Genomic DNA, 21,170 nt, shown 5'->3' with positions numbered 1-21,170 from the left:
TTTCCTGCCAGCTTTTCCTTGCCTGTTTAGCCTTCTCTTCTTCAAAACGTTCTCTCAGTTGTTTGCTTTTCAGGATGTTCTGCTCTGAAGGGTTTTCTTCCATTTCTTCTCTGGCTTCGCTCAGTTGGTTGTGGAGTTTGTCTAGCTCAGGTGACCAGAAGGGTTTGTAGTCCCGCCTTCTACCTCTTGGGATAGATTTGTGAGCTGCGTTGAGAATTGCTTCAGTGAATAAGCTTGCAGCCTTGTCCATGTCTGACGTCTGTGTGATGATGTCGGCACGATTTCTGTCTGCCAGTGTTTTAAAGATTTCCCAATCGGCTTTCTTGTAATTCCAACTTGGTGGTCATTTGCCTTCTCTGGTGATGTTTTTCTGTACCTTGATAATGACCGGTCGGTGGTCACTACCTCCTAGTTGTGATAACACTTCCCGTTGAGATATTTTCTGAATATCATCTGTGGCAATAGCTAAGTCTGGGCTGCTTGTCTTATGCCACGCTCTGGAGTAGAATGTTGGTGTGTCATCTGGTTTGTTGAGAAGGACAAGACAATTTGAAACCATCCAGTCTTCAGCCTCTTCGCCTTTGGCATTTAGCTCCTTGTACCCCCAACTAGGAGAATGGCTGTTGAAGTCGCCTACAGCTATCCAGTTATTTGGATTTGCTTCAAGTTGGGGTAGCCCAATATGTTTGTTTGGAGGACTATAGAGGTTGAGCGCTGTCAGATTCTTGTCAGGAAGAATAACCTCAACACTGATGTATTCTGTGTCAGAGTCACAGGAGCGCTGTTTCTCCACTGATGGTATACTGTTCTTCACAAGGGTGCAGACCCCTCCCTTTGGTCTATTCAGTCTATCATGTTTATAGTGTTCATACCCTCTGATGAAGAACCTGTGATTCTCGTTTAGATGGGTTTCTTGGATGCAGCAGATGTCTATGCTGTTGGTTTTTAGGAAATTTTGCAGCTCTAGCTTTTTACGCTGCATACCCTCTGCATTCCAGTGCATGATGCGGAGGGATTGTGCATGGCTAGTATCTGTACTCTGTCCTCCCCTAGTCACTGCAGGAGTATCAGAGCCGCAGCCAGTAGCTTGTGGTGGGCCCCTTCGAGGCTCGGGTCCTGATGTCGCACTACCCTGTCTACGATTCAGCAGGACGACACCACATCGTTCCAACGTTAGTTGTACAACCATGTGATGGGTTATGCGTGAATGTCCGGTTGACTTCCCACGCCATTTCTGGCTGACAATCGCCGACTTCGGTGGTTGAGGTTTTTACTCAGGCTGTCTTCCTCCCCAAGAATAGCGGCCTACCATGGCTTGAGAACCTACTCTGTCCTTGGTTTTTATATCAGTGATATCCTTCACCTAGCACTTTCCCATGGAGGTGTATGGCCACAAGGCAGCGGAGGTTTGAAGTCAGAGTTGTCCTTCTCTTAGATGGACTGTCTTCCAAGACTAGCGAGCTCCATCTGCCTGAAGCATGTGGTTATGGCGCCACAGATCCGCCTTTGCCCCTTCTCCTGTCAGTAGTAGCAGTTCTGCCGGGCTATAGACAAGCCACACGAGCAGGCCAGGAGCTGGACTTAGTTGACAGAGGCTATGTTTTACGCCCACCATTGAGAAGCATTTTATAGACAATGGGAGCTTATCCACCATTGTCACTCCTCGGTGATATCAACCTTGGAACCATGATATGGATCAATTTTGATTAATTTAATTAGAAATATTTATCCATTTAGACCAATTTATTAAGCATGAGCACGACGATTCACGATACTATTAATAATGGAATCAAATAAGATTGGAGTGTTACCGGCTGACCTATACGCTTTCATTTATTTTCATGCTTCTTGTGTTTTTCTTTTCTGTAAATATAGATATCTGAGTAATAATATCTAATAAAGCGAAATTGATTTGCGTCTGATGCAGCTAAGAATTGCGCAGAAAAAGGGCATTCACTATTTTTGATCTCATAGAAATAACTTTTTATCGTTCATAAACACCGACCACAATCAACGCCGTATATCTTTTTAGCTCACCTGATTGCGCAGGTGAGCTTTTGTGATCGGTCTTTGTCCGTCGTCTGTCCGTCTGTCCATATTTGTTCGTAAACACTCTAGAGGCCACATTTCTTGTCCAATCTTCATGAAACTTGTCAAAAGCTTTGTCCCAATGATACCACGGTCGAGTTCAAAACTAGGTCATGCCGGGTAAAAAACTAGGTCACTAGGTCAAAAAAGAAAAACCTTGTAAAAACTGCAGAAGTCACATTTTATGCCTAATCTTCATGTAACTTTTTCAAAATGTTTGTCTTAATGATATGTTGATTGAGTTCGAAAGTAGTTCTGGTCCGTTGAAAAACATGGGTGCCTGTGTGGGGGAGAGGGCACTTTTCCTTATTTGGCTATAGATAAACCTTCTTAACACTCTAGAGGTCACATTTCTTGTCCGAACTTCATGAAACTTTGTCAGAAGCTTTGTCCCAATGATACCTCGGTCAAGTTCGAAACTGGGTCATGCCGGGTCAAAAACTAGGTCAACAACAAAAAACAACCTTGTAAACACTGTAGAAGTCACATTTCATGCCCAATCTTCATGTTACTTTGTCAAAATGTTTGTCTTGATGATATGTTGGTTGAGTTCAAAAGTGGTTCCGGTCCGTTGAAAAACATGACCTCCAGTGGGCGTAGCAGTTTTCCTTATTTGGCTATAGAGAAACCTTGTAAACACTCTGGAGGCCACATTTCTTGTCCAATCTTCATGAACCTTGGGCAGAAGATTCGTCCAAATGATACCTGGATTGAGCTCGAAGCTGGGTCATGCTGGGTCAGAAACTAGGTCACTAGGTAAAAAAAAGAAAAACCTTGTAAACACTGTAGAAGTCACATTTCATGCCCAATCTTCGTGTAACTTTGTCAAAATGATTGTCTTAATGATATGTTGGTTGAGTTCAAAAGTGGTTCCAGTTTGTTGAAAAACATGGCCGCCAGTGGGCGTTGCAGTTTTCCTTATTTGGCTATAGAGACACATTGTTAACACTCTAGAGGGCACATTTCTTGTTCGATCTTCATGAAAATTGGTCAGAAGATTTTTCCCAATGATACCTTGATCAAGTTTGAAACTAGGTCAAAAACTAGGTCAAAAAAGAAAAACCTTGTAAACACTGGAGAAGTCATATTTCATGTCGTATCTTAATGTAACTTTGTCAAAATGTTTGTCTCAATGATATGTTGGTTGAGTTCAAAAGTGGTTCTGGTCCGTTGCAAAACATGGCGGCCAGTGGGGGGGGGGCAGTTTCCTTATATGGCTATAGAGAAACCTTGTGAACAGTGTAGAAGTCACAATGATATTTGGTCAGAACCTTTGTTTTCTAGATATGAGAGTTGAGTTTGAAAATGGTTCCGGTCTGTTGAAAAACGTGGCTTCCAGGGAGGGGGGGGGGGGCGCATTTTCCTTATATTTAAATAGTAAAAAAAGCTTGTGAACACTCTAGAAGTCACATTTTTGCCCAATCATCATGAAACTTGGTATTTTTATATTTATATCTCAGATGAGTTCGAAAATGGTCCAGACCAGTCTTAAAACATGGCTGCCAGGGGGGTGGGGCAGTCTCTAAATGACTATAGAGAAACCTTGTGAACACTCTAGAAGTCACGTTTTTATGCCCTCAAAGAGGGCTTATAGTGCTCGCACTGTCCCTCTGTCTGTCTGTCCATCACACGTTTGCGTTTAGGTTTCAAAAAATGCTCATAACTTCTACGTCGTTTCAGATGTAACCTTCATATTTGGTATGCATGTGTATATGGACAAGGCCTTTTAAAAAACACTTTAGCTCACCTGATTGCTCAGGTGAGGTTTGAGGATCTGTTTTTGTCCGTCATCCGTCTGCCCACATTTGGCTTGTAAACACTTTAGCATTCACATTTCTCAAGCATTCTTTATCAAAGTTGCTGAGAAGCTATGACCACAAGATCTCAGTCAAGTTTGATAATGAGCAAAATGGCATAATAAATGCCATTAGATTGTCAAAAATTTCATGATATAATACAAAATCCTTGTAAACACTCTAGAGGTCACAATTTTGTTTCATATTTTATGAATCTTGGTCATAATATTTATTTCTGTAAGCAAAACTTGATGTTTGGTCATGAGGGGTCAAAACATAGGTCACCAGGTCAAATCTTACAAAAACCTCGTAAACACTCCATACGCCAGAGTTTTGGTTCAATAATGATGAAACTTGACCGGGATGTTTGTCTGAACAATATCTAGGTCAAGTTTGACATTTTGTAATATGGGGACAAAATCTAGGTCATGGGGTCTAATCTTACAAAAACCTTGTAAACACACTAGAGGCCATAGTTTTGGTCCAATAATAATGATGATACTTGACCAGGATGTTTTTCTTGATGATATCTAGGCAAAGTTTGTTATTGGGTCATGTGAGGTCAAAATCTTTGTCACGAGGTCCAAATCTTACAAAAACCTTGTAAACACATGTAGAATAAGCATTACTTGCCAATGTTTGCATGCAAAAAAAACATGCACATTGACAGTACTCAATCAGAATTAATCATATGCTCACACTTCAAATGTGAACAGCAGAGAACCAATCTAATATGCTCTAGAGTACTGAATTTTCAACAAAGCAATGAACAAGGCCTTGTAAAAAAGGGTGAGCGAACTAGGGCCATCTTTGCCTTCTAGTTTTAAGATATTTCTTGTTTCAGATATCTTCAAAATCCTGCATAACAAACAAAGTGTCACTGACTTAGTAGCTGATACATTTCTGCAATGAGACATTCTAAGATATGTTAACAAACGTGTTTGTCAACATTTGGAAATTATAGTCGTTTCTGTGTTTGTATTCAGTACAATTGATACACATATAGAAACAAGAGGGCCTTTAAGTCCCAAAGTCGCTCACCTGAGATTCAAAGGAACTTACCTGTTCTGTGCAGCCCAAGATGTCATTAAAACAAAATGTTTTTACCAACTTTCATGACTAGTGAACACCCTGGCAGCCACGTTTTTTCAACAGACCAGAACCTTTTTCATACACATCCAAAATATCATTCAAACAAATTAATTAATATTCTTACAAAGTTTCATGAAGATTCATAAGTCCATACATGGAAAAATGACCCGCCCCCCTGGTGGCCATGTTTTTCAACCAACTGGAACCATTTTCGATCATGTCCAAGAAATTATTGGGACAAATCTTCTGACCAAGTTTCATGATGATCGGACGATATGTATGGCCTCTAGAGTTTTAACAAGGTTTTACTATGATATATAAGGAAAAATGCCCCGCCCTCTGGTGGCCATGTTTTTCAACCAACCGGCATCATTTGTGAACTCGTCCAAGAAATCATTGGGATAAATCTTCTGACCAAGTTTCATGAAGATCGGACAATAAATGTGGTCCCTAGAGTGTTAACACGATTTTACTATAGCCATACATAGCCATATAAGGAAGAATGGCCTGCCCCCTGGCAGCCATGTTTTTAAAGTAAACGTAAACATTTTCGAAATAATCAAAGATATCAATTGGACCAATCTTCTGACAAAATTTCATGAAGATTGGACTATTAATGTGGCCTCTAGAGTGTTGACAAGGTTTTACTAAAGCCATATATAGCCATATAAGGGAAAATGCCCTGCCCCCTGGTGGCCATGTTTTTAAAGCAACCGAAACCATTTTCGAACTCATTCAAGATATCGATGGGACAAATCTTCTGACCAAGTTTCATGAAGATCGGAAAATAAATATGGCCTCTAGAGTGTATACAGGGTTTTACAATAGCCATATATTGCCATATAAGGAAATACACCGCCCCTTGGCATCCATGTTTGTCAAGCAAGCGTAACCATTTTCGATCGCATCCAAGATATTATTGAGACCAATGTTCGGACCAAATTTCATGAAGATTGGACAATAAAGGTGGTCTCTAGAGTGTTAACAAGGCAAATGTTGACGACGCACAACGAACAAAAGGCGATAAAAAAAGCTCACCATGGGAACATTGTGCTCAGGTGAGCTAAAAAGATCAAATTTCAGTTAGAACTGATATATAACTCATACATTGTTATGCCGTATCGGTCAATGTATATTGTTATTTTTGTGAATTAACCTTAAATTAAAAACGTTAAAGTGATATTATGGACATTGTTCACTGTTGAATTGAGCTGAAAAGAATTAACAGGTCAAACGAATTAGTTAACATGTGGTGACTGACCAAATATCTACAACCCATCTTGCTATTTTACCTGTATCATCTAAAAGTATATAGGTGACTTTCGCAACCGTTGTTAATTTTGGTGTTTTCACTTCATATACACTTGTATATTTGTTAATGCAGCATCATCATACTAAAACAATATCCCGGAAAGAGAAAAATAAACCATTTGAATATCAACCATACTTTCGTTTTGACAACTGACGAGAGAAATGATTCGATGTACGATGTGTGTCTAAGTGTAGTTTTCATTCAGATTCGTTCATACGACACAAAGACACAGTTTTGTTTTACGGATCATTTCGGCTTAGAGGACTGAATAAGTCATGTAAAATATCAAAAATAATATTTTTTTATAAACAACTGGTAGCAAGATGAGTTGTAGATAATTGTTCAGTCACCACATGTTAACTAATTCTTTTGACCTGTTAACTGTTTATTCTTTTCAGCTCAATTCAACAGTAAAAATGTCCACAATATCACTTTAATTTTGGAAATATTGTTTTATTTTGTGTAACATTGACACCTTTGTAATTTCGCTTCATTTGATCAACATTATTACATTTTCTTAACTTTGTTGAACATTTAGAAAGTCGGAAGCGAAAGTATGTTGACATGTATTTGCTATTGATAAATGTAATACACTGTTTATGGTCGGATTCAAACGGAGACATCCTGAATATAAGAGGTAGACGAAAGAAAAAACTAACAGGCTTCCGTCCAAAAGTTGTCAAATGATTTAATTGTTCTTGCTAAAAACATGAGATTGCATTTTACGATTTAAGGGATAATATTTATTCAGTACACATTTACTAAAATTGACAATTTTTGAACGTGTGATTCAAAACGGGGAATTGGTTGCTGAAAAACGGAAAAGCAGCTTTGTCAAGTAAATAAATTTGATATTGACCCTAATCCAGGACAGTGTCCACTTAATCGACAATCTGTCCGTTTAACGGTTTAATGTTAAGGCGTTATGTACATTTATCGCTTGATTTACAGCGATTGTATACATAGTCATTATAATCCGTGTTAACTTCGGGCCACACACGTGCTTTTAACTAAACTGATACGGACACGAGATCGCGTACGGGTACATAAAACAAACGAATTTGACAGTATAACTTCAAACAGATTTGGAGGGTAATTATTGCATTATGGAATATATGTGTTAACTTCAATCAGAATCGTCTAAAGATCAGAGGAAATAATACGTTTGTCAACACAAGGTATAGTTCCTCGTTAATACTTCGAGCACCATTAATTATAAAATGCGCTTACCGGTATTCTATCGAGTTCAGATGTCACTTTAAAGGGACCTTTTCACAGATTTTGGCATGTATTGAAGTTTGTCATTAAATGCTTTATATTAATAAATGTAAACATTGGATCTAAAAAGCTCCAGTAATAAAACAAGAATACAATTATTTTTTTAACGAAAAAAGTAACCCTAACAGGGCTCGAACCACTGACCCCTGGAGTCCTGGAGTAAAAGTTTACCATGTAGACTACTCGACCATACGAGCACGGATGTATTTTATAGTTTATATAAGCAATCCTCGTAGTTTCACAAAATATAACGACAGCAGAACACTCCAAATTATTCAATCGTTTCGCGTTGCAACGCTTTATAATTTTCAGGTTTTTAAATCGTCAAAAGATGCATATAATGGCGATTTTAGAGCATGGTAAATGTCCAGTATTACTGTTTCATCACAAATATGATAACTCAAACGAAAATTTGCGAATCTGAATCAACTTCTTTAAATTTGGTCAATTTAACAAACCGTGAAAAGGCCCCTTTAAACCATACGTCCAGGATGATCATCACATACATCAAATACATAACAGATAATTTCATTAAAAAACATGTGAAGTAGTGTAAGTTCTCGATAGGGAATACTAGTGCATTGATTATTTATACGATAATTGACTATCATTTACACGAAAACACACACCCTAGAAACAGAACAAAGCCAAATGTTATTGATCTTGAGGTATCAGGAACAGGGCACTTGTCAGTTGAGAGACTTTGCAGAACGCGCGTAATAAGCTAATTCAAGTTACGCGTTAAAGACCTTGAGCATTCATTCACATATATCTTGCATTTCTTGTATCTCGATTAAGATCGCCAATAATTTGTTCCGTGTTAAAAATATTCGAAGTGGTAGCGGAAATTTATCATTTATCAAATTTAAATCATAGCCAAATAAGTATTGCTCTCGACGGTGGTCGTCGAATACACTTTCCTTTTTCTGTGGAAATTAATACGAGGATTAACATCGAAAAGGTATTTCTTTTAACAAAACAATTTAAACATTGAAAGATATATTGCTGAAAGTATTTTATATTTAAGAACATGTGTAGAATACACTTGTGATAAGGACGGCGAGCCGGGCGAGGCGATCGTTCGTTAGTCTTTCTACCTTATTACGTTTGCATTGTGATTGCTTAAACAAGTTATTATAATAATTATTGCCTTTTACATAGAATGTAATCATATGCCACGATTGAACGCCTTCAGTTTTTGATTTACAAAGCTCACAACTCCAAAATAAGTTTGTATCTACCTGTATGTGATCGTTAAACATTTCTCAATGGCGCTAAAAGCGGCTTACTGTACATAAAGTAAAATTAGTTATTTACCAATAAGCATACACTTTGTTAACATTTAAATGGGCCATAATAATTACGTAGATCTAAATAAATTAGCGCCGCTAATGAAAGTATATAAACATCATATATACATTTGTGAATTAATATGTGTAATCACGGCCTTTTTAAAATGCACTTACGGGACAAGCATTTCATTGCTTGAACCAAACATCTTGTTGTTTCTGTTCTTTCAAATCATACAAACATCAATGATGGATTCCTCGATCGGTATACTGTATACAGCGCTGGGTTTCTCATAACAATATATGCTTCAAAAGCCTTTTCATTGGTGTTTAGTCGACACAATTCCTCTTCCCATAGTGGATATCAAACTTCTTTCTTTTATGTTTGTATTGGTTACGTTTCCTAACCTCGACTCGAGTGCGCACATAAATATTGACGAAGTCAGGGTACATGTGGTATGTTCTTTATCGGCAGGTTGGTCTGTATAAATCGATGGTGTGTATTTGTCCATATGCTCGAAACGATAACAGAAATCGAAAACACGTTTTATTAATCGTTTACTTTCACAGCCTGGGTGAAGAACACACTGTTTTCTTAAAAGTAATATAAATTCATACATGGTAAGCTCAATTCACAGGTGGTTAGTGTGTGGCTATGATATTAATTAGTGAAAACATCATTTTGTATGCTAAATAATTTCAATTTATAACGAAAAATCAACTTTTCTGAAAAAAAATCTCTTATCAAATGTATACAATATTTGGTAGTGAATTTTTTTATTACAGAAAAGTTGATATTTCGTTATAATATGATTATTTATCATTCAAAATGATGTTTTCACTAATAAATATCATAGCCACACGCTAACCACCTGTGGCTCAATACGCTCAATTAAGTACTGCTTTAATGCAGACGATTGCACGTTGACCTCATTAAATTGGCGGTTTAAGTGATAAAAGTTTTATTATGCATATAGTCGCCGCTTCGTCTGTCCGTCCGTGTGTCCGTCCGTGCAAAAATTTTGTCCGGACTATATCTCAGCAACTAATGACCGGAATTCAATTAAACTTTATGGGAAGCTTCACTACCAAGAGGAGATGTGCATATTATCAGTGGGTTCTGGTCGGATGATTTTTCACAGAGTTATGGCCCTTTGAAATTTTCCATTAACTGTACATAAAGTGCAATTCTTGTGCAGGCTATTTCTCAGCAACTAATGACCGGAATTCAATGAAACTTTATGGGAAGCTTCACTACCAAGAGATGTGCATATTATAAGCGGGTTCTGGTCGGATGGTTTTTCACAGAGTTATGGCCCTTTGAAATTTTCCATTAGCTGTTCATATAGTGCAATTCTTGTCCGGGCTATTTCTCAGCAACTAATGACCGGAATTCAATGAAACTTTATGGGAAGCTTCACTACCAAGAGGAGATGTGCATTTTATCAGCGGGTTCTGGTCGTGTGATTTTTCACAGAGTTATGGCCCTTTGAAATTTTCCATTAACTGTACATAAAGTGCAATTCTTGTGCGGGCTATTTCTCAGCAACTAATGACCGGAATTCAATGAAACTTTATGGGAAGCTTCACTACCAAGAGATGTGCATATTATAAGCGGGTTCTGGTCGGATGGTTTTTCACAGAGTTATGGCCCTTTGAAATTTTCCATTAACCGTACATACTTATTCTTATTCGGGCTATTTCTCAGCAACTAATGACCGGAATTCAATGAAATTTTATGGGAAGCTTCACTACCAAGAGCAGATGTGCATATTATCAGTTCTGGTCGGATGATTTTTTCACAGAGTTATGGCCCTTTGAAATTTTCTATAAAAAATTCTTGTCCCCCAACTACTGTGCCCTCAAGACGTTTCCTTTTATCTGAATATATAGTGCAATATTATGACCAAAAAAACTTTGGGGAGCATCACCCGTCTCCGACGGTTTCTTGTTTTTTCTGCCTCAACGATAGAAACACTCAAACATATATCTTGCTTAGAAGATGAAAAATGGAGATCCGAAGAAAAGTATATTCCTGATTTATTACTTTTTAATCATTTTATTAAAACATACTTGTTCCGATTTGCAAATCTGCAACTGTCGATGCAAAGTAGATTTGGGTAGATCTGGATGAAATTGTTCAGGACGAACAAACGATCAACAAGAGTACACTGAAGTCATAATCTTTTTTTTCTTCAGAACGCTCCACCACAATAAACGACCACGTGGCGGAAGTAGAAAAATGGCACCAAAAGGAAAGGAAGTTGGGTTCGTATCGCGTCCTCTGCCGGCCTGGCTACGCTTCTACCTGTATGGAATGCACGGGCTTCTCGATGAAATCGTGTTCACTGCTCTTTTCGACTTTATATTCACGCCAGAGGGAAATTCGTCTTTGAAAGGTGAATAAGTAGTAGTACGCCAACGTCACTTTTTGGTAAACATCACATCTTGTTCGAAGTTACAACTGTTAAATACGTTAGCTTGCCGGTTCAGTATTCGCCAGAAATATTAAATTTAAGATTCTTTACAATTAGACGCAATCATATGCTATGATTTCTACAATACAATACAATACAATACAATACATATATATTTTAAGTCGGTGCATATATGAACAATATAACATTAGCTATGTAAAGCTATTTACCGACATAGCATAACAACATTACATGTAACAATTAAACAAGCATATGCGAGATTCAGTGAGAATAAATAAATAACTTTAAAACATCATAGTATCATATACTTAAATGAAATATCTAAGGTAGTTTAAAACAAATAACATAAATACATTGTACGATACAAAATGTGTGTTGTACCTGCTGATCTTGACTTAGAGATGTTTAAAAGCTGCATTAAAAGAAAGAGGGTTAAAAACTGAAAGAGAAATAAGGGCACAAAGGTGCGTCAGATACAAAATGGATTAAAAAAGAAAAGTGCTATCCCCTCAGATCAGATCTGTGAGGAACTGATCAGCAGCTACTTCACAAAGCACATACATAAATACATAGGATATATACACAGACTCACCTTAGGTATAATGTGAGTGTGTGTACATATCATCACTGGCATACATGCACAGGAGACAGCGGGGATCCAGCCCCTGCATAAAAATAAAAATAAAATGCAAAAATAAAAGACAAAGCATAAAAACAAAACAAAAAATTAAGGGAGAATGAACTAATCTAGCAGATTAACAATGGATGTGTAAAAAGCAAAGCAGAACAACTCAGATACTGATAATATATAATTATATTAGCAGGGTGAATGAACTGTAACTAAGCATTTTTTTAAACAAAAAGTGCAGGTACAACTCTCTCCACTCCATGAGCTTATCAGGCTTTTAAACTAAATGCAATTGCTTTCATCCATCAAGTGTTGAGCTTATTCCATAGTTTGGCAGCATAGGAGCGGAAGGAGTTAGTTCCATAACCAGTGGTTCTCCACTGTGGTATTTTAGCTGTTCATGTTTACCTAAAAGAGTAATTTTGTTTTTTCGTATTAAGAAGATCATGTAAGTATGTTGGTCCTTGTTTATTTATAATCTTAAAGGCTTCAAGTGCCATTGTCCTTATTCTTCTTATGTTAAGGGAGGGCATTTTAGAACGAGATAAAAGGATTTGATAGTCAGAATTGTAATCACTGTAAATGAAACGCAGAGCCCTTTCCTGTATCTTTTCAATCTTTTTGGTATTAACCTCCCCACAAAAGTGCCAAGTAAGAGGGCAGTAATTTAAATTTGACAAGATGAAAGAATGATATATGCGTAATTTTCCTAATCTACATAGATATTGACCAATTCTTTTTAGGACATTAAGTTGTCTTGAAGCCTTTTTACAAATATTTGAAACATGTATATCAAATTTGAGTTTGAAATCGATAGTGACGCCGAGGAGTACCACACTATCATCACAATGAATTTTGATATCATCAAGGTTCAATGTTATGTTTCCTTTTTTGGTTTTATTGCCAATTGCAATTGCCTGGAACTTATAAGAATAAGCTTTCATTTGGTTGTTCAGAAACCAATTTATAAGAGGCATGCTATCTTCTTCTAGTGTCTTTACCACATTTTTGATATCAGAATTCGCATGAGACAGTGTGTTATCGTCTGCATAGTTGTACACACTACTATTATCTACAAAATGAAAAATGTCATTGATGAAGATGTTGAAAAGGACAGGTCCTAATATGGAGCCCTGTGGTACACCCTTATATATTTCTTTAAAATCACTAGTTAGAGGACCTATTTTGACACATTGCTTTCTGTTGCTTAAGTAGCTATGTATTAAGTTTAAAGCACATTCAGATAGACCATAAAATTTCAATTAGAGTAGAAGTAAATCGTGTGGCAGACAATCGAACGCCTTAGATAAATCCATTAAAACTGCAGCAACAAATTTGTTTGGTCACATGCAAGTTTCCGGTCTTCAATTATTTTAAGTATAGTGCTCTGGCATCCGTAGCCTGGTCTAAAAGCTGATAGGTAACTATTAGAGTGGGAGGAGAAAAAATCTGATAGTTGTTCATTTATTGCTCTTTCATTTTTTTTTAGAGATAACTGGTAGGATACTCACAGGTTTATAGTTACCTTTGTCAACAGTGCAGTTCTTTTTATGTACTGGAGTTACTTGTGCAGTTGTAAGACTATCGGAAAAAGATGACATTTCAAAAGATGTATTAATAATATTTGTTAGTGGTCTGACAATAGGTTGGCTTAGCTAGTTTGACCAATTTAGATGAAAGTCCATCATAACATGTTGCTTTTTTAACACATAGTTTATTGATTTGTTTGTCAACAAAGGATTCCTCAATAGAATGAAAGGTTAGATCTGGCACTATATTTCTATGTTGTCCTATCTTGACAATACTTGGGTGATTTGCATCAACTGGAATAGAATTTTTACCAATGTCCTTCGCAACATCAACAAAAAAGTTGTTAAATGTACTACATATTTCCTGCTGATTATTTATAAGAGTATTATTCTCATTAATACTTAATCTTTTTGAAAACATGACCATTTGTTTGTTAAAAAAGGTTTGATAGTTGGCCAAAAGTCTTTTGATTAAGCCCCACCCGTGCACCTTTCAATAAAGTAAGTGTTTACCGATTTTCTACGAAGTTTAGTTACCAGATTGCGCTGTGTCCTGAAAGCTTTCCATGTTTTAGTATTTTTATCTGTATTATATTTATTTTGAAGCATTCTTTTTTATATATAGCTATTTTAGCTCTTTGTTCATAAATGGGGCATGGTTTGGAAATTTCTTTCTCTTTTTTATAGGCGCATGCTTATTTGCAACGTTTAGAAAAGTGGAACTAAAACGGTCATACATACAATTTACATCTGTTTTATGATTCATACTACATTTTAAAACCTATTTTCAAGGTCAAAGTTAAACTTTTCAACATTAAAGTTTTTAAAACTTCTATAATAACACCATTTGACTTAGTGGTTGGTGTTTCTACTTTCAACTGAAAAGCAATTATATTATGAACTGAGTCCACAGTTGAAATTACAAATTGATCCAATTGCTGAATTTACATTTGATAAAAAAACATCGATTTAAGACGGATTATTAGCGGTGTTGCAAGTAGGCTTTTTGACATAGTTGTTTAAGTCGAAAAAAGGTTGCTTCTAGTCTATGGCCGTTTAATTTGTCTGGCCCTTGAAGTTTTATAAGTACACTTGATTGCATAATATGGTTGTGTTTAAATGACAACTTTATCAATTACGTCAAAGTCATGCATGTTGATTGATGTTTCTAAATTGTATTATTCTTTCACAGTTTTCCATTGATACATAACACCTTTCTGCGTTATATTCGTTAGATTCCAACTTTTGGACTGGTAGTCTGGAATCATGTCTTGATGCAAAATATTACTATTTTGTAAGAAAGCATGTACCAGCATATTGATTAAAACCAGATGTACACAACTAAATGCCCATTATTGCATGTATTTTAATTGTGCAAACTTGACAGTATTCACTATTGTCTAGTCATATTTAGCTGCTCATGTTTGGGTTTAATATGAGCTGTGTAAAGTAAAACGAGGTATTTTGCCATCCGCGGTCAGCGTTGCTCTTGACAAGCCTGCGAAATCCACCTTAAACCAGTGTTTATTTTATAAATATGTTACGTTAATTATCTCATGAAAAATAGGTTCCGTTATATTATTACAAAATCTGGATACGTCCGTACAGAAATTATTATTTCTTTTTAGTGTCTGTGATATAGACTTCAGGATATGTTTGTTGCCTGGCTCATATCTCCATCTGCCAACACTTGTTTATAAAAACGCACGTTGTGACATTTTCTCTAGATCCGATCTTTCTCAGTACATGCAGTGGTGTAGCGAATATGTTTTCTCAGACAGTTGGGTCCTCTGTTGTTATATTGCTTGGAAAATGAATATTTAAACACTCGGTAAGGTGTTTTTGTGGTGATACAGCTTTCTTCTGTTAACGCAAGTCGATATAGCCTCATTGTGCTTACATGGTCCATGCGGGCCAATAAATAAGATGCATGCGGATATTGCTTTCTATTTCCCATGGGCACGGATCTTTACATTTGTCATGACCGTATTCGCGCAGCTCCTTTGGTAATATATAAAATAACATTTCTTCCAATTGTAAATTCCGTCAGTTTTGTGCTTAGTATGTTTTATCGTTAAATTCCTGAATGAAGATTGCTTGGATTGTCACTATTAACCCTGCTCTGAAAAGTGTATCAAATGCGCATTATACGCATCACTATTGGTACCGTATGTATTTGGCGTGCGGCGGTCTATTAAACGCGCATTTAATATGCAATAAAATACGATACCAATACCGCTGCATTTAATTCGCTTTCAATATATGCTACTAAACATTTGCTAATGGTCACTTTTTATATTCACATTATCTTCAATTTAATTTTACTTTATTTAAATTGTTATTTTGCAGGTTTTGATAGTAGAATGTGTTTTTGATTTTATTTCTATGTATTGATTTATCATTGATGCGTGACGCTGGCTAAATCAAGCTAGGGGTCTACTTCAAATTACATATGCTATCAAAAGTGATCCTTAGCAGATTTTGAGCAGTATATTTTATCGAAGAGGGTAAGACACATATAACGGCGCATGGTTTTCAGCTAGAGAAATGTATCCCATACAAATCTCTCAAGAACAAACTGAGCGAAGTTTTTCCTTGTCGGATTTGTGAATACAGATAAAAGGTCTGTGACAACTAATATATACTCGGCAAATGGTATTAGCCGAAACCAAATACGGTAGAAGATGTGATTATGGAAACACCTTGCCATAACGACCATAAATCATGTACTTGCAGTTTTTCCCATCAGTAACATACTAAATTGCTAGAAATGGTAAATAATTGATAGCCTACACAAAATCGTTGTGATAATAATAGCGGAGGCAAAGAACATTAATAATGTACGTGCGATATCTGACTATGTAAGGTAACTAGAGGAGAATGGTTACTCAACTACATATTTATACTCTCCATCAATGAAGTTACTTTTGAATAAAGTGTGTTTTTGCATGCATGGTGTGTTTCAATTGGTTTAACAAGTCAGTGCACATATAATGAATATTTGAATAGCGCTAAACAAGTTTACGGGAAATTGTGGTTTATTGAGAAACTTGCGGCTATATTGCGTGCATGTATGTAGCATAAAGTGTTGTTCAGTTAAAAATTGAAGGTTGCATTTCTAATGGATTCGGTATATCATCAATAGAATAAAGTTCAACGTTTATATTTCTCTGTAAACGCGCTCAATTCAACGACCATGGTCGAACAAAAATTATACTGAATGTTCTGCAAACCGTTTAAAAATTGAAATTGAATGGTACAAATAATAGCGTTACAATGGGCCCTCGAACTATCCGTAAAGTTGTGTTTGTTTATTGGATTTTAACCACGATTAAAACTTTTGTTTCACGCCAACGCGGTCAATCTATTCGAACTAACCCATATAATTAAGCGGCCTTAGCGACATTTGAATATCTAGTGCACAAATAACATGCATGACACAATAAGGTAACCACGCAGCGTATATTTGTGAGAAACCGCAAATATAAAGGCAAGTTATACCGGTATATAAACGCTCATTACACTTCCGGTACTAACAAAGGTTCTCTGGTTCTAGGTTATTCGACGATCTTCTCGTTCTTTATCTACGGAAGCTGCAGCTTCTTCGTGGAGCGCGTCTACGTGTTCTTACACCTCCGACACGGCATCCGCTGGTATTTCCGGTTACCGCTCTATCTACTCATCCTCTACACGTGGGAGTTCATTTTCGGTCTCGTTCTCCGTCAGTTCGACGCGTGCTCTTGGGACTACAGCCACTACCCGCTCAACGTCATGGGTCTCGTGACGCTGGTTTACGCGCCCGCATGGACTCTGCTTTGCGTCTACCAGGACATCCTGTCGCACTTCCTGCTCTCACTGCGCGTCACCACGGAGGTGCATAAGGAAGACTTGCTGCATAAGCTAGACTGAGTGACCTCACATGAGTGTTGATAACAGCGATGACGTCATCAAACGTAACGGTGATAATAACAGAACAAATGTAAACGTTATATTTTTTTCCATATGTCGGTGACCTCACACTCGCCTAAAAATCAAAGATAACGCCGTAAGAAGGCGAACACATACACTCCGCTTGTTTTTTTTTTACTAAGTGATGCCACACGATTTTAAATTACAGTTAGTACATCACTGTGTCATTGCCAAACAAAAGGTAAACGCTATTTTATCCATTTTCTATTTGACGTCACACCATTGCCTACCTGAAAAAAACATTGTCTCCAGCGTGATCGATTTAGTATGAGGGTAGCTTTTTGTTCCATTTTCGAATTCGATCACACCAAGATACTTAATGGAAGTGATATATAAAGTGAAATTGATCAACGACCGATATAGAGTAGCATTATTCTTGCATAATATGCAACAGTAATCAGCAATGCAAATCACGAAATGAGTGACCTAACGTTTTTCACGCTAGTTCTTTTGAGTGACGTAATAATTGTCTAAATAAAATAAAAACCGAACGGTTGAAATATTTAATGTTCAGTTTTCTCAATAAATATATCAGTGATAACGCGCCGTTGTTTGATTGTTATGTCCACCCGAAACTACAACGAAAAAGTAAAAAATATCTTCGAGTTTTCGAGTTTTTAAGCGTGTGCGCCAGTAATTGCTTGAAAGTGAATCTTACCTACTCGGCCTACTGGTACATCGGAAAGTTAAATTCCTGTTATCAGAACAGGAGTATTGTTTTTAAGACACACATTTTAAATGACACAATTTTTTATCCAGCCTTCGACATCATTTAGATTATCAACTAAGCATTGTCTCATCCGAATAAGTTGCCTTATTGTTTCATAACGGTACAGAAAAGTAACTTGTTAATACAAATTTCCGCGAAATAAAACACGAATGTATTACTTCGAACTGTTTGTTTTAGAATTTCTTTTGCATTTGGTCTCATTTTTGTCTTAATTTGGAATTTATTGACCCAACACAAAATATGTAGCACTGTGTGGTTCGGACGTTCCTCGCTTTCCACGTGAGCTTAACCACGTGACCAAACCGGAAGTCACTGTCATCTGGTTTACTGCGTTGATGTGCTGGGCGTCTGATCCTAGAGCAGTACTCGGGAGCTTACTTCTGTGTATTTGGAATCAGATATTATGTGAAACTGCATGTTAAAGGGCTACAACTCATTGTTTATAAAGTAGACTTGGTATTTACATACCGATGTTAAACAGCACTATGTTTTATGGTATTAATTATGTAAACAAAACTTGTGTTCACTATTTGCAACATGCAAATTAAATTAAATGAGTCTGCTTTCATTCATACCATTCTCGCTGAAATCCATTATTTTAAAGGGCATTAACTCCATAAGTGATAATGAATTTCCACATATTTCAACGCTCTTTTTCTTCTTTGATTGGACCTGAGCTATAAAAATGTTGATTCTGTATAGAGGAACTAAGACATCACAGAAAAATTCATAAAGTACATCTCTCTCTTTCTCTGTAAATTTAGAGTGTATCGAAGAACATTAACTCTGCAGTAGTTTTGTTCCTCTCAAGAACTCGAGCAGATCGAATAGTAATAACTGTGCATTGTGTTGTATGATTAGTGAGGTACGGCTGCATTTTACTGCAAACGAGTAATTTACGGTACTCGGTTATAATTTGTTAGTGTCAGTAAGACTTGTTATTCTAAGCTGTCTGGATAACTTTGGTTGAATAAAGTATTGCATGGAAGACATATCAAATGATGCATGTATATTGAATTTGTGTAAATTCTGTTCAGGTTTTATGCTGTTTGCTGCTCATCAGTATCCAAGGGTGCGAAATGGAGCCTTTAAAACTTGAATTTAACTTTCTAATGGACGACAAATGTGTTAAAATACGTATCTTAGTGGTAAAGGGTTAAGTTGCGTCAATAAAACATATAGAGAACATGTCCCTACTACATCAATATTTACCGGTACCCGCTAGTGAGCTACTATTTAGTCTGTCATAAAGCTTTTGCTGATTTATATATATTTAAGTACCAGTATATCACATGTTAATTATTTATTTTCTTAAATAAATGTATGAAAAATACAGATTGAAATCAAGAGATGGCATTCGTAGTCTGTCTCTAGATTGTTGGCATAATTAACTCATTCTTCAGCAAAAATTGAACTTGAAATTCTGTATTTGGTTATGTTTGACTGCAGCATGTGCCAATATCAATTGATATGAGTTCATTGGTCTCATAATATTTCGTTTGTCTTTCATACCTTATTACAATGTAGATTATGCACAATAAACATATGGTAACAATTTAGAATTACTTAGGATATACCTTTTGATTTGTTTTTGTTTATTTGCTATATGAGTGCACATAACCGATTTTACATTTATGTAATATTTTCACCAGTTCATCATTATTTATGTTATACATCGTAATTATGCATTATTTGATTTCACTTTATTAAAGAGATGGTACATTACTGTAAGAATTAATTATTTAGTGGTAGTATGAGCATGATGATTTAGGTAATGTTGAGTAAGCTGACAAAATTTTCCCTATTCGTAATTCAATTATGAGTTTATGATCGAATCCACCTATTAACATGGTTATTGGTATTTGTACATTTTTCATGTTCAATAGATATATATTGTGATGAGTAAATATGTGAATGTAAAATCATATACTTTTATAAGGAAAATATATAAAACAAAATTGCAGAGTGCTGTACATTGCTCCTTCTTGCCCCTCTAAGTTGGTAAAAATCAAGTTGGTAAAAAGCAAAAATCCGTGAAAATCTCCTTGAATTATATTTAAAAAAATCATTTTCGATAAAAAATGAATATTTTTTATGCTTAAAAACCTTAATTACAAGTTGGACATTAAAATGCATAGATTTATAGAATTATTAAAAAATGTCACCTGCTGACTGGTCTGGCTTTCAACTCTCTCTCTCTCTGTCTCTCTCTCTCTCTGTCTCTCTCTCTCTGTCTCTCTCTCTGTCTCTCTGTCTCTCTCTCTGTCTCTCTCTCTGTCTCTCTATCTCTGTCTCTCTCTCTCTCTCTCTCTCTCTCTCTCTCTCTCTCTCTCTCTCTCTCTCTCTCTCTCTCTCTCTTCTCTCTCTCTCTCTCTCTCTCTCTCTCTCTTCTCTCTCTCTCTCTCTCTCTCTCTCTCTCTCTCTCTCTCTCTCTCTCTCTCTCTCTCTCTCTCGCCTTTTCTCTCTCTAATTTGTAAGAAAATTATATGGAAAGCTCAAATTTAATTAATAAGATGTAAACTTTCATTGATAGAAACGTATCGCCAGCAACGAAACAAGTTTCAAATTATTAACTTTCAAAATAAATATGAGCATTCAATCAGTGTTTGCTTTTCCATATGAACCACCCACCAAATTTCTTATCCCCAGAGATCACTTACACCCAGAATATTGTGTACATAAAAAACAACATGTTGTTTAACTTTTCTTGGTTAGCATTTTAAAGGAAATGTTCACTGTCAGCAAATGAGGCGGTAGAATGTTCCACCCTTTGTTTAGTATCTGTGTATCTAATACTTAAAACTTTTAAGTGGTGATTTCTTCTCAGAATTTCATTTTCTATCCTCTTCTCGCAAAGAATAAATGAGAAATCGTGATTTTGATTGTATTTATTAAATACATAAAATCTACATCGTTAAAAGCAAGCATGAAGATTTAATTAAAAATAGGCAAAAAATAACCCAAAACAACATACAGGTGGTATGTCATACAGTAATTCATAAAACATCAGTCTCAACATAC

General features: G+C 36.3%; 1 protein-coding gene across 3 annotated transcripts; it reads left to right on the top strand.

The window, feature by feature from the left end:
• The first annotated feature begins 7,240 nt into the window (after window positions 1–7,240).
• Window positions 7,241–20,748, top strand: LOC127880731 (transmembrane protein 229A-like). Of its 3 annotated transcripts, none has more exons than XM_052428114.1 (3): window positions 7,241–7,380; window positions 11,055–11,254; window positions 17,007–20,748. In XM_052428114.1, exons 2-3 carry the CDS (start codon window positions 11,098–11,100, stop codon window positions 17,357–17,359), a joined length of 510 nt encoding a protein of 169 aa, XP_052284074.1. In that variant the 5' UTR covers window positions 7,241–7,380; window positions 11,055–11,097; the 3' UTR covers window positions 17,360–20,748. The 3 variants fall into 3 exon arrangements, with proteins under 3 accessions (XP_052284074.1, XP_052284059.1, XP_052284067.1); XM_052428099.1 differs by having other exon boundaries at window positions 7,256–7,466; XM_052428107.1 differs by lacking the exon at window positions 7,241–7,380 and adding an exon at window positions 8,252–8,527.
• Window positions 20,749–21,170: the final 422 nt, after the last annotated feature.

Source organism: Dreissena polymorpha, chromosome 1 (genome assembly GCF_020536995.1).
Source record: "Dreissena polymorpha isolate Duluth1 chromosome 1, UMN_Dpol_1.0, whole genome shotgun sequence".
NCBI lineage: Eukaryota > Metazoa > Mollusca > Bivalvia > Myida > Dreissenidae > Dreissena > Dreissena polymorpha.
This window is presented reverse-complemented; position numbering and strand designations above follow the sequence as displayed.